Genomic DNA, 12,701 nt, shown 5'->3' on the forward strand with positions numbered 1-12,701 from the left:
TCTGCTGACTACAGATGACCTCCTGTCTTCAGGGATTAGACGTGAAGAGGCGAGCCAAAACTACAGAAACAAAAAGACTCTGTGGCCAGAAAAATTTGCAAAACTTTAACTGTACTGCAGAGTGAAGGTTTGAGTTTAGAAGCAGAATTTAGGTCACCTCCTTAATATAATAACCCAAAAATTGGAGTGAATATTTTAAATTCTGTCCCAATCACTTTCTAAAATACAATAATTTTATAAATGTGAATAAATAATGCTGGTTTACGTGTGGTTTCTTTATCTTGTTCAATTTTATTTGATTATAAGTCTGATTTATGGACTACATATGTGGCTTGTTGTGTCGGAGCCTGCTTCTTACGATCAGCTGACCGCGTGAACGCGCTCCTTCCTGTGCCTGCGCGCCTCGGAGAGGTGGAGGGATCCAGCAAGGCGTGGTTGGCTGTCAGGAGACGCAGCTGTAAGGAGACTCAGGCAGAGGTGAGTGTCGGAGGTTCAGAGAAGAAGGAGGTAGTTCAGGAAATCCCTTCAGCTCACTCTTACCGGGACTTTGTGTTGTATTTGGAGACGAAGCCCATTATCGGACAGCTTGGTACGGTCTGTCGGTGTGTTACCGGAGAGGGGGGGCGGTGCACCTTCAAACTTGAAACTGAAGTCGAGTCAGCAGTTTAACGTTGTCTGGTCTGGTTTAACTGCATGTGACTCGGCTTATAAAGTCTGCTTTCGTTTTTGAAGGTGGTACAGTTCGTTTACTTTCGCTGGTGGTACTGTTTGATTTGTTTTCACCCGTTGTAATCGCCTATTTCCTCTGGTTCTTCTGTCCCTGGTATGATTTGAGGCTTGTTGTTTCTGTTCCAGTAATAGTGGTCCAACTGGCTTTGTGAGGAATGTAGTCACACTTCTTCATTCAATTCAGAGAAATCTGTTTCAGCACACAGACTGACTCAGCTGTCCATGGTCACTACATCCCGTTTAATCCGGTTTCTTGTCTCTGCTAACAGTCACAGTTGGGTGTTGCATGAAAAGCAAATTTTATTTATTTTGGCTGAGGTGAATTGTGGCAGAATTACCTGACATGACACATAATTAAAGGAGCTTACTGAACATTTTTGCATCAGAAACAAAACTCACTGTTTTGTGTTTAACATAAGAACTAATAAAAGCTTTATCTCTTCTATTTGTAGTTCCCTAATTACTGAAAATGAAACTCAGCTGGCTGAAATTAAGTTTACTTTGCCTGACTAAACAGTTGTGAAACTGTGTGTCTTAAGGGGGGTTTCTTTAACACAAAAAACCCAGATGATATAGCAGTGTCATTGGTGTCATCTCCTTTCGAGATGGATATCTAATTTCTCAAGAGAAGAAAAAAATGCTTTACGAACTGTCTGTGTGGTGTTCGAAAGATATGTGGATTCAGGTAGCTGTCACTGTCCAATTGCATCATGGGAAATGTAGAATCTAGTGTTTTTTTTGGTACTTGTACTTTTGGTGACTAAAATTCAAGATATATTAAAGTTATTCAAAGTCCAAAAAGGTGCTTCTGCAGAAATAATAAGGGAAAATTTTAACAAATCGTATGTTGACATTTAAAAACCTTTTTTTCCCCCCGCTCTTTCTTCTCCTCTTACTGATTGTGACCACTTTCTGTTTGCACAGCTGCTCACTTTTTATTTTGTAAACTTGAGCCTCTGTCACACTTCTTCATGTTCTCCTGCAGGTTGGAGTTCTCATCTCTGAACATGTCGGACCGTGGACTCATTCAACACATCCGTCGCCCTCCTCAAGTCCCCGCACCGATACTAGGTGACGTGTGGTGACGTGGGACTCCTGCGCTCTTGATTCGTGGTTTAATTCTGCAGGTTAAGTTAAAAAGAAAAGAAAAGGGACAATAAGTGTCTTATTTCTTCTCATTGCAGGATGTTCAAAGTTGTTTGCTTGCATCATACCGATTGCTCAGATTGCAGTTGGTGAGTTACAGATTTACTTTGATGTTTTCAGATGATTCATTCAGGTTCTTCATAGAATCAGTGGTTTCAGTTCATTGTTCATTTCAAATGACAGAAAAGCAACATTTCTTCGCACTTGTGGATAAAACCTAAACTTTGTGAAAAGATGGAGCCGTTTAACATCGTTGTGTCCACCAGGGGCAGTGTACCTGGACGACTGTCCGCGGCAGCCCTACATCCCCATCTACCTGATCGTGGCGGGAGTGTTTAGCATGTTCCTGACGGTGCTCGCCTGCCTGCCGTGCACCCGCGAGCACGAAGACGGCACCACCAACCCGCTGACCCGAATCTGCACGGCCTGGAACTTGCTGACCTCCTTCTTCCTCTTCTGCTGGTTCGTCACCGGTGAGTTTGACGGGCGGCGGGCTGTCGGACGACAGAAAGGACCCGCGACTGGAAACAGAATCAGGCCTGGTTTACTTGAGACCGAAGCCAAAGGTGGACGACTTGTTTCTGGTCGTCTAGCCACTGTTAAAACTGTGCAAACACATTTGTGGTCAACAGAGAAACCACCGCTCTGAATTTACACCAGTGAGGTTAGATATTAACTCTATATTGCGCAACAGCACCACAAAGTTCAGCCTCCAAAATGATGCTGCAGGTGAATCAGTGCTTTCTCTCAGAGAGCGATGCAGACTGATGTGGTAGATCGCATTAGTTTGAGCTCGGTGATGAACACATTGACAACTCAGTGTATTAAACTGCAGGTAACCACAGCAACAAGAGTTGTACATCGGGCCATGTATTTTTAAAATCTCTCCGTTGAAGTTTATCGAAGTTGAAAAACTTAAAGCTAATGCACGACAAGGTATCCTGATGAGAAGAAGTAACCGACTGGGAGGAGGGAACGCGACTCTCCCACCACCTCGTCCATTATATTCATGATAGCAGACATTAACTCTGACGTAGTACTCGCCCCATTTAGAGGCTGCAATTAGCCGAACGAATACCATTAAAGGTTCCCTGTGGAGGTTCAGACCACCGCGACTAAATGTAAACTTTAAGTTGTACCTGCCCGAGGATCAACACACTGTAGTAACCTGTACAAGCCACTAGATGTCCAGCTATGTCTTTTTGTAAATTAACAGCCCGTCTTTTAAAATCGTTTATTAAGGATAGTCTCGGGTTTACTTTATTTTATGTTTGTATTTTTCCTTCCTTTTCTAGGTAACGTGTGGATTTACTCCATTTATGAGCCCAACTACAACAAGAACACAACAAGCGTGGAGCCTTACTGCGACAAGACGCTCTACCTGTTCGCCTTCTGGATCACGACGTTGATCTATATCCTGCTGGGTTTGTTTCTGGCCGGCGGATGCTGCGTCCTCTTCTGTTTCTGCCTGTGTGGCCGCGCCGACCCGGACGACGGCATCTAGAAAGCTTTTGGGATGAACAGCAGAAGGAGTTGCGCACACTGAACTCGAGCTATCATGTCGATTTTTAACACCAATAAATAACTTCTGAGCATAACTGCGGCGCATTTTCTACCTCTGCAGAAGCTGCGCTGCATTGTGTGTGTAGGACTTTCCTCTAACTGCCTTTCCAAAAGAGATCTAATGTTTACTTGTCAAGCCACGAATCGGGCTCAAAGTTTATAGCATGAAATAAAAAAAAAAAAATAATAATAATAATAATAAAAAAATTATATGTATATATATATATATATTGTAATTAAATGTAATGTATTCACTTATAATTGATGCTTTTTTTGTTTCTGCTTTGTAGCATTCAATCACAACAGTGAACTGTATCAGATAGTCAACGCTGTAAAATATGATTTACTATGAATCTTGAGACTGGAAATGAAACATGATGTATTTTGCAATCTATTGAAGAAAACGAAATTAAAAGAGAAAATAATGAGTGGAGAATATGGGATGCTACTGTTTGACCACAATGCATGCTTCACCTCATGTTAGGGACTGCAGTCACACTAAGATAGAAAGTAAGAAATGGAACTCCTGCTGTTTCATAGCACGACTGCTACCTTCTTTTTTTTCTGTTTGTCCGCCTGATCTGCTGATCTGTGTTTTTTGGTGTTTTTTGTGCCTTTTTGCAGAAGGACTTCCTCTTGTCGAGCGCTGCATTGAAAAATCGCTCAAGTAAACTCCAGCTGCTCTGAGTTTGAACCTTTTGGGATATATTTATTAAATAACGAATCACATCATCTGCATATACTGAGAGTTTGCCATTTCATTTTTTGAGATGCCCCAAATACCTAAACACAAGAGTTTTGGGCTCCATAAGACTTTCAGAAATGAATGTGATAACACAAGATTTTTAGGCGTGAGATATTCAAAATGAGCGCAAAAGATTCTTCCCTTGTTTATCTCGTGTTTTACCTTAGAAAATAATGGACAGGAGACACTAATGTTACCCCAACAACCGTGTTTAATATTCATCTCTTAACACAGAAATGTAAAATATATCATATAATTTACATACAAAATACAAAATGTAATACTCATATGTATGTTAAAAACGGAACTGCTTTTCACAACCATATTCTATTATGTAAAAAAAAAATCTCGCTGGATATTGCTTATCATATTTTCACTGTTATATGAAGTTAAACTTATTTTTCAGGGTTGTCAATCTGATTGGTGTTTTAGGCTGTGATGTCAACACGATTTGCGAGAAAGAACAGCCAGTGCTTTGTTGTGAACAGGCTTGAAGAGAAGAGTAAAACTGGAAGGGCTGACATGGCCGTTACCCTGTTCGTCGACTTTTCCCATCAACACATAGTTGAGGCCTGGACAAGAGAGAGATCAGGAAAAAGATGTCAGAATATGTCAAATACCGGGTCATTCTCATCCATAGGGTAATATAAAGGGCCAAATATGGTTTGCAAATGCATAATACAAATTTAATAATAGACTACAAACACCAAAAACTTGAATCGAACGTTTTGTTAAGGGTATTTATTTCCAATGATTAATTCCAAAAGGAACCAAACAAGTTCCCAATTTCATCCTATATTTTAAATCAATCCATTTGTAATCAGACACCTCGCCATATTGTTTAAATATGTACATTAATGCCTTCAATAATTAGGATATATTTGTTCGATAAAGAATCACATCATCTGCATATACTGAGAGTTTGCCATTGATTGTTTTTGAGATGCCCCAAATACCTTAATCTAATGTCTTTCTGATATTATCACCTAGAATTGGAATTGAAATGAGAGCTGACTGATACGAGTTTATAATCATCAATAGAATAAAAGTAAGATTGATAATTCCCTGAATTTGATCAGGAAATACGATGAATTCTCCTGAAAATTCCAGTTTGTACTCAGACAGTGAAGAGGTTTGAAATACTGTGTTGTACCTTTGGTTAGCCCAGGGCATCTCTTGCAGGTGGAGGTCAGAGTGACCGACATAATGGGTCCCGATTTGGTGATGTTGAGGCGTCCCGTCTTGTAGGCCTTGATCAGGGACACCTCGACTGTTGCTGAGCCCCTTGGACCAGCGGTCAGAGAGGTAACCTTACCCGTGATCACTGAAAAAGAGACCGAAAAGTGAGAGGAAATAGCTGAAATAAAAATAGATGATTACGCACTTTACTTAAAAGAAATTCTGAAAGGATTGTTTTTAAATTTCACTAATCTATCGATATCCGTGTATCAAATTAAAATTCATTGGTTGGAAAAAATGACATCCAGTCACAAGAAAAGCACGTCACAAGTGACATTTTTGAGAGGTAAAGATGTGAACGTAGATCATTATAGGAGCTTCGTGAAGACGAGAGGGCAGCTCCCATTGGTGGCTCACCGAAGTCATGAGGGCAGTAGCTGGATTGGAGAGTTCCTGTCCTCTTACAGGGTTGTGTACACAGTGGGTTCAGCGGTAAAGCTGTAGGAAACACACACAGCAACAAACACACAAGGAAATGATAACTTGCTTCCTGATACAGGTGTTTAGCAACGCGTACGTGAAGGCAGGAGGAGATTGTACTTTTTAAAATCGTTTAATTCCGCTCACGTTTCTTGCTCACGGCAGGCTTCTTTGTCACCGTCTTGCCTGGTCCTGGTTTAGGCGACGGCTTAGGCTTCATTTTAGGTTTGGCTGTTGGTTTAACTCCACTCTTAGGGGTCGGCTTCACTGGTTTGACAGCAGGTTTTGTGGCGGGCTTGGTGTTCACTGCAGGTTTACGTGTGGGTTTTGCCTTGACGGCTGGTTTGAGCGTTGGTTTAATGACCTTAGGTTTGGGTGTAGGTTTAATGACCTTAGGTTTGGGTGTAGGTTTAGCTCCAGGTTTCGGTGTGGGCTTTTTTACAGCTGGCTTAGGCGTGGGTTTCGCTGGTTTGGGTTTAGGTGTGGGCTTGACTGCTGGCTTGGGAGTAGGTTTACGTAGTATGGGTTTCTTTACCAGTGGCGGCCTACCAAATGGCTTTTTGGCTGGTTTGGGGGTGGGTTTAGGCAGGAGGCCCGGTCTGGGTTTTGGTTTAGGGGTTGGTTTGGGGGGTTTGGTTGGCCTCACAGTTGTTTTTCGAGGCATGGAGGTGGTCTGAGGATTGTAGATGAAGTCGCCTCCGGCAGTAGGTGTCCGGGACCCACGGGGCACACTGGAGTAGTGGGCCATAAATCCATCAGAGGTCACACTGAGGTCGGACACAAACTGGACCAGGAGCTCGTTCCCGTTGGTCACTACAGTTCTACGTAAAGATTTGGAAAGTTAAAGACAGGTGGATAATTGCAAAGTCAAGGAACTTCTGCAAACTCTGCTGTGAGTCAAAGAAAAGCATCTTTCTTAACAGTAATCTCACCCTGGCCGTCTATCGCCGCAGAACTTCCCAATCCTCCTCGAGTCGTCGGTTTCTCCACCGTTAAATAACGCCACGTAGTCATAGCGACAGTATGTATCCGACTCCAAGTCCAGCTTCTCAAACTTCACCTCAATCACCTGGGGAAAGAGGTAGCAACACAAACTATGAAATTCATGACAGGAATTAAGGTGGTACATGTTCATTCCTGACTAATGTTCATGAACCGAGTACAGTACAGACATGGGGTGGTGGTGGTGGAGTTCTGAAACACAGAGGGGCATTTACTCCCTCTCTTGCCCCTTGCTTCCTTCCCTCTTTCCTTAAGTTCAATCTCTTGGCACACATGAACACGCCTGCAGGCACTCAATGAAGTCTTTCATTTGAACTTCCTCACAAGGCCGCCGTCACACTCACACATACACAACATTAGGGACCTGAGGTAGAGCATTTCCTCATGATGGGCCCCTTCACTACTATTTTCATTCCACCTCCTCAAGAACCAACACGTGGTATTTAACACAGCCAGCTGCACAAAACTCAAATTGAAATTCGATTTTTTTTTCTAACCTCTTGTGCAAGTAAATAAAAACTGTAATACGGAGGCTGCTGTGTATATTTTTCCACCTACTGCATAATGTATTTTTGCACGGACTTGCCTCCCAACATGCAAACATCCCCTCCGCCCCTCTTACTTTGAAAGCTAATCGAAAACTAGAATTCAACAATATAGCAGCCAATCATTTAGAAACATTTGAGAAGGCCCAAGAAACCTCAAGTAGAATATTTGCCCACAATCACAAACGTCTAAAGCCGCCTTTAATAGTTGAAAAGTAAAACTGTAAGCTGGATCTGACGAGGCTAGCTCAGTAGCAATTTAATATGTCTGTCCCTCCAAATTCGTTGGAGCTGCAACGCCGTTAAGTTTATTCACTTGGAAAATGGAAGCAAGCGATTCCTAACTGAATGTTACTGTTCGTTATGTTATTTCAACAATTGCTGAATTACTTAATTATTGCTGTTTTAGGTTCAAGACTAATTTAAGGTTCAGTATAATCAGCTTACGTTGCTCGTCTCTACGGAGATGTGCCAGGAGCAGCTGATACCTGCTGGGTAATTAGAGTTGGGCCAGTTGGGCGTCTTGACCGAGCCCTGCGATTTGGTCAGCCGTCCTCCACAGAACTGGTTCTCTGTGGGAATTTCACAAAAGGGGGACATGGTCAGAAGAGGATACTGCCAGAAGAAAATCTACACAGTATGCTGTGCTCAGACTATGTAAAAAAAAATATGACAGGGTTTTAGCTTGATAATCAACTTTTGGACAAATTTGAGTTGCCGTAATTTGTTTATCCCACGGAGGACCGTATCGCCCTTACTGAGCAAAAACAATCCACCAAAATGTGAATTAGTTGCACCAGATAATAAATGAAAATACGTAAAAACACGACATTCAACCACACAGGGTTATTTTCCACACCTTCCATATGTGGCTTCCCTGCATTGAAGGAAGCCAGAAAGCCTCTTCCTCCGGTGCTGTCGTCCGACACCATGTCCAACATTATGGTGTTGGACGTGGAGATGACGGCGCCGGGCCTGAACGTCCCGCAGAAACGGCCCAGCTTCTGCACCAAGCGCGTGTGACCATTGTAGACGTCCAGGTAGTCGTAGCGACAGGTGGGGTCGGCCTCCATGTCGAAGAGGCGGAAAGACAGCATGACCACGTGACCCTCGGGGACCTGGAGGGGACAACAGGTGAGGTGTTGAAGAACGAGCAACTTGAAAAAGAAGCTAGAGGAGTAAATGTGGTGTTGCGTTGCGATGCAAAGGAACCCGTGAGCCCTATTCTTGGCGTCTGGTTAAGTTGTAAAAACGCTGTTGCTAAGCAACGGCAACGTGGACGGTGACTAGAAGCCACAGAGGCGAACAGGTGGGAAATGTAATGCAGGAAATGCAAAGGCACAGAGAGAAAAGATCAGGCTGTTGGGAGCGTCAACATTTTCCTCAGACGGAGGCGATTATCTAAGTCATGAAGATGAACTCTACGTGACGAAAATTACAATTTACTAGTTTAACATACAACAAAGAAACGAACCTCATGGTCTCTGCCATTTCCGTAAACGTCAGGAAATACGTCACAACACGTAAAAATCTAAATTGAAAGTTTCCCTCGTGTTATCATTTTTAATAGCAAACATTTAAACTTTTTACTGTAGCACATGTGGTGTTTTATGTGACCGTGGAATTCAGCAATCAGTAATTTTATTATTTAAACTTGAGATTTTTCTTCGGTGACACATGAAAAATGTGTATAAAAAAGGCTTAAATTAACATTTCATCTATCTTTGTGTGTCTTCGTGTGCAAGTGTCTGTGTTTTACATTTTAGCCTAATATTTCTGTCTCTGTTGATTTCTCTGCCCAGTTACACAAATAACAGAGCTTATAGTAAGTAGTATAGTGAGTAGTTTAATTTTATTTTCAGTATTATATCTGATTGTCACGCTGCAGGCCACCTGCCTAATTAACGAGTGAAAACAGGTGTGTGATTAGATCCTGGCAGCAGCTGTGACCTGGACCTCCCGAACTGGGGATGGAAAGGCAAAACTTAATTAAAGTAATTAAAGTTGGTGAATTCATGTGCAGCCATCGATAAGTTGTAATCGTCAGCATTAACAGAAGAAGTGGAAATGAACATTTTGGTTGTTGTTCGTAGTCTGTTGTTTGAAAGCTGTGTAATAGTCTGGCCTGCCATGTGGTCACCTGATGAGATGGTACGTTCCAATTTGGGCTGAGAAGATAAAAAGGCTGGTTTTCAGCCACTCTGGTGGCGGCTTGTTGGGAGGCTGCATGGGTTGTTGCTGGGATTTTTTCAGTTTTTCAGTTGGGGCTGTTTTTTAATTTTTTTATTTCTATTTCCCTGGGTTAGCTGTGCTTCTATATCAGAAGTTCTGCTGGTATAAATCTATTCTAAATCCCCTACGTCCCCCTTTAAATCTTTTCAGTGCCACGTAAAGTTATTGCGCTGCAGTCACAATGTGTTGGAACAAGCTGACACCAAAATGCACATCTGATACCGTCAAAACAGTTGGGAATGAAATTATTCTTCCCATCTTAAAAGCTACTGCAGGTGGGGAAACTTCATGTGGAAAGGTTTTAAGGAAAATAGACCTCAACACCAATAAACCTTGGCCAGTCAATGCCTTGTATTTCTGGATGTTAAAAATAAATAAAAAGCCCTCAGAATTAAAAACAGAAGCCTCTTATCACCGTGGACATGAGCGGGAGAAAGTTGACCTTCAAAGCAACATGGTGTAACTTGTGAGGGAGGGAAAAAATGGGTCTTTTACAAAAGATTTTTTTTGTACAAATGGAAAATAGTCAATAATTGAGATTGAAAAAAACATGCACACTTCCCATCTGAAATACCAGCACAGGTGTTTTTAATTTCGGCTGATGAGCAGATTGATTATTTGACTTTTGGATGGATCAATCTCAGGACTTTAACCCAGAGGACCGATGTCTAACATGACGTATGCAACGTACTTACTTTAAGCCAAATCATGACCTTTTCCTGAACCTAACTCAACTGATTCCTCACTAAAGGGCACCTTGGTAGTCTCTTGTGTGACAAAGAAAGACGGTACAAATATACACATACAGTACAAATAAAGGCTGGAACAAATTCAACGCTAAACAGGGAAGAGGAAGACATCCGTCTAGCACTATTTTTTTTTCTCCCTGTGCCTACACAGTCTTAAAAAGGTCAAAGGCAACATAAGTAAATTGACCCGTGTAGGTTTCCTCGTAACACATGTGAGCTGGCCCTTATTCAAATGCACCGTGTGTCTTGTGTATGAAATTTAAGTTGGTTTCTGATGCAAAATCAAAAAGAAAGGAGCTCCCAAAACATCCGAAGTGAGTGACGGGACTCACAGTGATGTACCAAGTGCATTTACTGTTGACTTTGTAGGGACTGGGGAAACCTTCGCTGGCCACGATGCTGGAGTCCGTGACCAGGTGTCCTCCGCAGGGGAAGACTGGCCTGAAAGAGACAGAGAGAGACAGGGAGAGGGTGGGTGGAGGAAACTGCAGTTCACTTGACGTGCTGCGTTCAGAAACTGCAGCCATACTGAACAGTATTGAGGCAAAACCCTGCACACGTTTACGTCCACGCTGAAACCCACAGCGGCACAGTCTGTCTCTGTTCTCCGAGGCCGGGGAGGTTCCCAGTCAACCCTCGTGGTGTGTTACTTTTTTTTTTTTTTTTTTTTTCATAAAGCTGGGGTCAAACCGAGCCAGGGAGACTTTCAGTACAGTATCTATGCTGTGAGAGCTCTCTGCGCTCTGGAAGTTGTCCGTAGAAAACATTTTACTGGAGCAGACAGGCACTTATCAACCGCGGCTCACACACATGGAGTTTGGTGACACACACCCACGCCTTCACACTCAGATAAACACACATCAAACAGAAGAGCCAGCTTCAACTTTTAATCTCACAGGGACCAGACTGGATAATTTGGACGTTGGCTGCTCTGACGTTACTTGATTTTATGACTAAACTCGACTCCTGAGGCAGTCAGTGGGGCAAAATGTAATCATCTGACATTATTATAGACTCATTAAAGCTGATTTTCTTTCCCGTCAGGTTCTTCAGGCATGTGTCGTGTCTGTTGCGGTACTGTATGGCCACATTTGGCCAAAATATCCCAGTGGTGGAGTCCCTCCCTTCTGACCCTCTGGAGCTGAAGAGCCCACAGGCATTTGTTTTTCTCATGTTCAATTTACAGTGTGTGTGTGTGCACAGTTTCAGTAGGCATCTCTGAAAATGAACATCTGAGCTGTCGAAAATGTGCAAAACAATCTGAAAATATATTTTTATAAGTGGCCGTACACTTTCCCACTTTAATTTCTGCATCGATCGCAGCATGCCGTCTTCTGGTGTCCGCCTGCCTGTCTGTGTGTTTACAGGATGCCAACCACAGCTTCCCAACACTGCCACCTCCTTTTTCTACCGCGCTTTCAGTAATCATAATACTGCAGCCACACATAGTCGTTAATCCAGACAGATGTGGGCTTGAAAATTGGCTTGCCACATGTGCACATGCAGGATGTTGGACAAGAAAATGGATTCACAGGGAGGGACACTGACAGCCTGTATATGCAGAATAACGCTCTTTTAAACACGTCTTACCTTGAGTTTGTGTTGTTGGTCTGAGCATCGATCCATCCAAAAGTCAAAATGACAAGAAGGCACACAGTCCACATCCTGCCCTCCATCCTGATGTCCTCCCAGATGAGGAAAAACGGGAGAGGAGAAGAGGAGGAGGAGGAGGGAGGAGAGATGCGAGCTTTGAAATGGGAGGAGGAAGAGGAGGGAAGAAGAAGAAAGGAAAAGGTGGACTAAATGAAGGACTGAGGGTTGTTTGACAGGTTTGGAGGGAAAACGACATTAATTACACAGACTTGAGGCCAAACGTAAAGTCTGTACAGCGAGTGTAGACAGAACGCTTGTGTTCCAGCTCTGTCGTTGATTAACACGGAGAGTAAAGGAATATGTGGAAAACGTATCGCTGCAGGTGTGTGTGCTGACGGATACAGCGCCTGTGTGTTTACCTTCAGGCTACAGCCAGCGACTGTACAAGCCGAGCTTTTGTTAGCAGTAAGGCGACTGCCCCGCCCCCTGTTTGGTCCAAAAATTACATATCTCAAGAAATACTGGATTTACATGAGATTTACAATTCGTGGTGCCCAGAGAGCCGAGATGACTCTCCTTCAGTCTCCATTTTAATCCGACTGACTTTGGAGATTCCCTTAATCTTTTAATTTATCTTGTGAAATATCTGCGTGTGTTTTGGGGGCGGGGTCAGGATGTTTGGGGGTGTGGTGGGAACGCAAAGTCAAATTTTAGATGTGGCTCATTTGCATAGTGCCC

The 12,701-nt window shown here is 42.9% G+C and overlaps 2 protein-coding genes across 3 annotated transcripts; one reads left to right on the top strand and one right to left on the bottom strand.

Annotated features, from left to right (window-relative positions):
• The first annotated feature begins 402 nt into the window (after window positions 1–402).
• LOC138210584 (transmembrane protein 272) lies at window positions 403–3,874 on the top strand. Of its 2 annotated transcripts, none has more exons than XM_069169820.1 (5): window positions 403–477; window positions 1,715–1,800; window positions 1,914–1,964; window positions 2,142–2,348; window positions 3,171–3,874. In XM_069169820.1, the coding sequence occupies exons 2-5, from the start codon at window positions 1,737–1,739 to the stop codon at window positions 3,377–3,379; spliced, it is 531 nt and encodes a 176-aa protein (XP_069025921.1). In that variant the 5' UTR covers window positions 403–477; window positions 1,715–1,736; the 3' UTR covers window positions 3,380–3,874. The 2 variants fall into 2 exon arrangements, with proteins under 2 accessions (XP_069025921.1, XP_069025922.1); XM_069169821.1 differs by lacking the exon at window positions 403–477 and adding an exon at window positions 490–589.
• A 459-nt stretch (window positions 3,875–4,333) lies between these two features.
• On the bottom strand, window positions 4,334–11,074 carry pcolceb (procollagen C-endopeptidase enhancer b). Its single transcript, XM_069169857.1, has 8 exons — window positions 10,703–11,074; window positions 8,249–8,507; window positions 7,837–7,961; window positions 6,775–6,911; window positions 5,990–6,663; window positions 5,780–5,860; window positions 5,337–5,507; window positions 4,334–4,755 (listed from the first exon to the last, which is right to left on the bottom strand). The coding sequence occupies exons 1-8, from the start codon at window positions 10,895–10,897 to the stop codon at window positions 4,625–4,627; spliced, it is 1,773 nt and encodes a 590-aa protein (XP_069025958.1). The 5' UTR covers window positions 10,898–11,074; the 3' UTR covers window positions 4,334–4,624.
• Between the last annotated feature and the right edge of the window lie 1,627 nt (window positions 11,075–12,701).

The sequence above is a fragment of the Embiotoca jacksoni genome, unplaced genomic scaffold (assembly GCF_022577435.1).
Source record: "Embiotoca jacksoni isolate LCO1_2020_lvr unplaced genomic scaffold, fEmbJac1.0.p SCAF_47, whole genome shotgun sequence".
Classification (NCBI taxonomy): Eukaryota; Metazoa; Chordata; class Actinopteri; family Embiotocidae; genus Embiotoca; species Embiotoca jacksoni.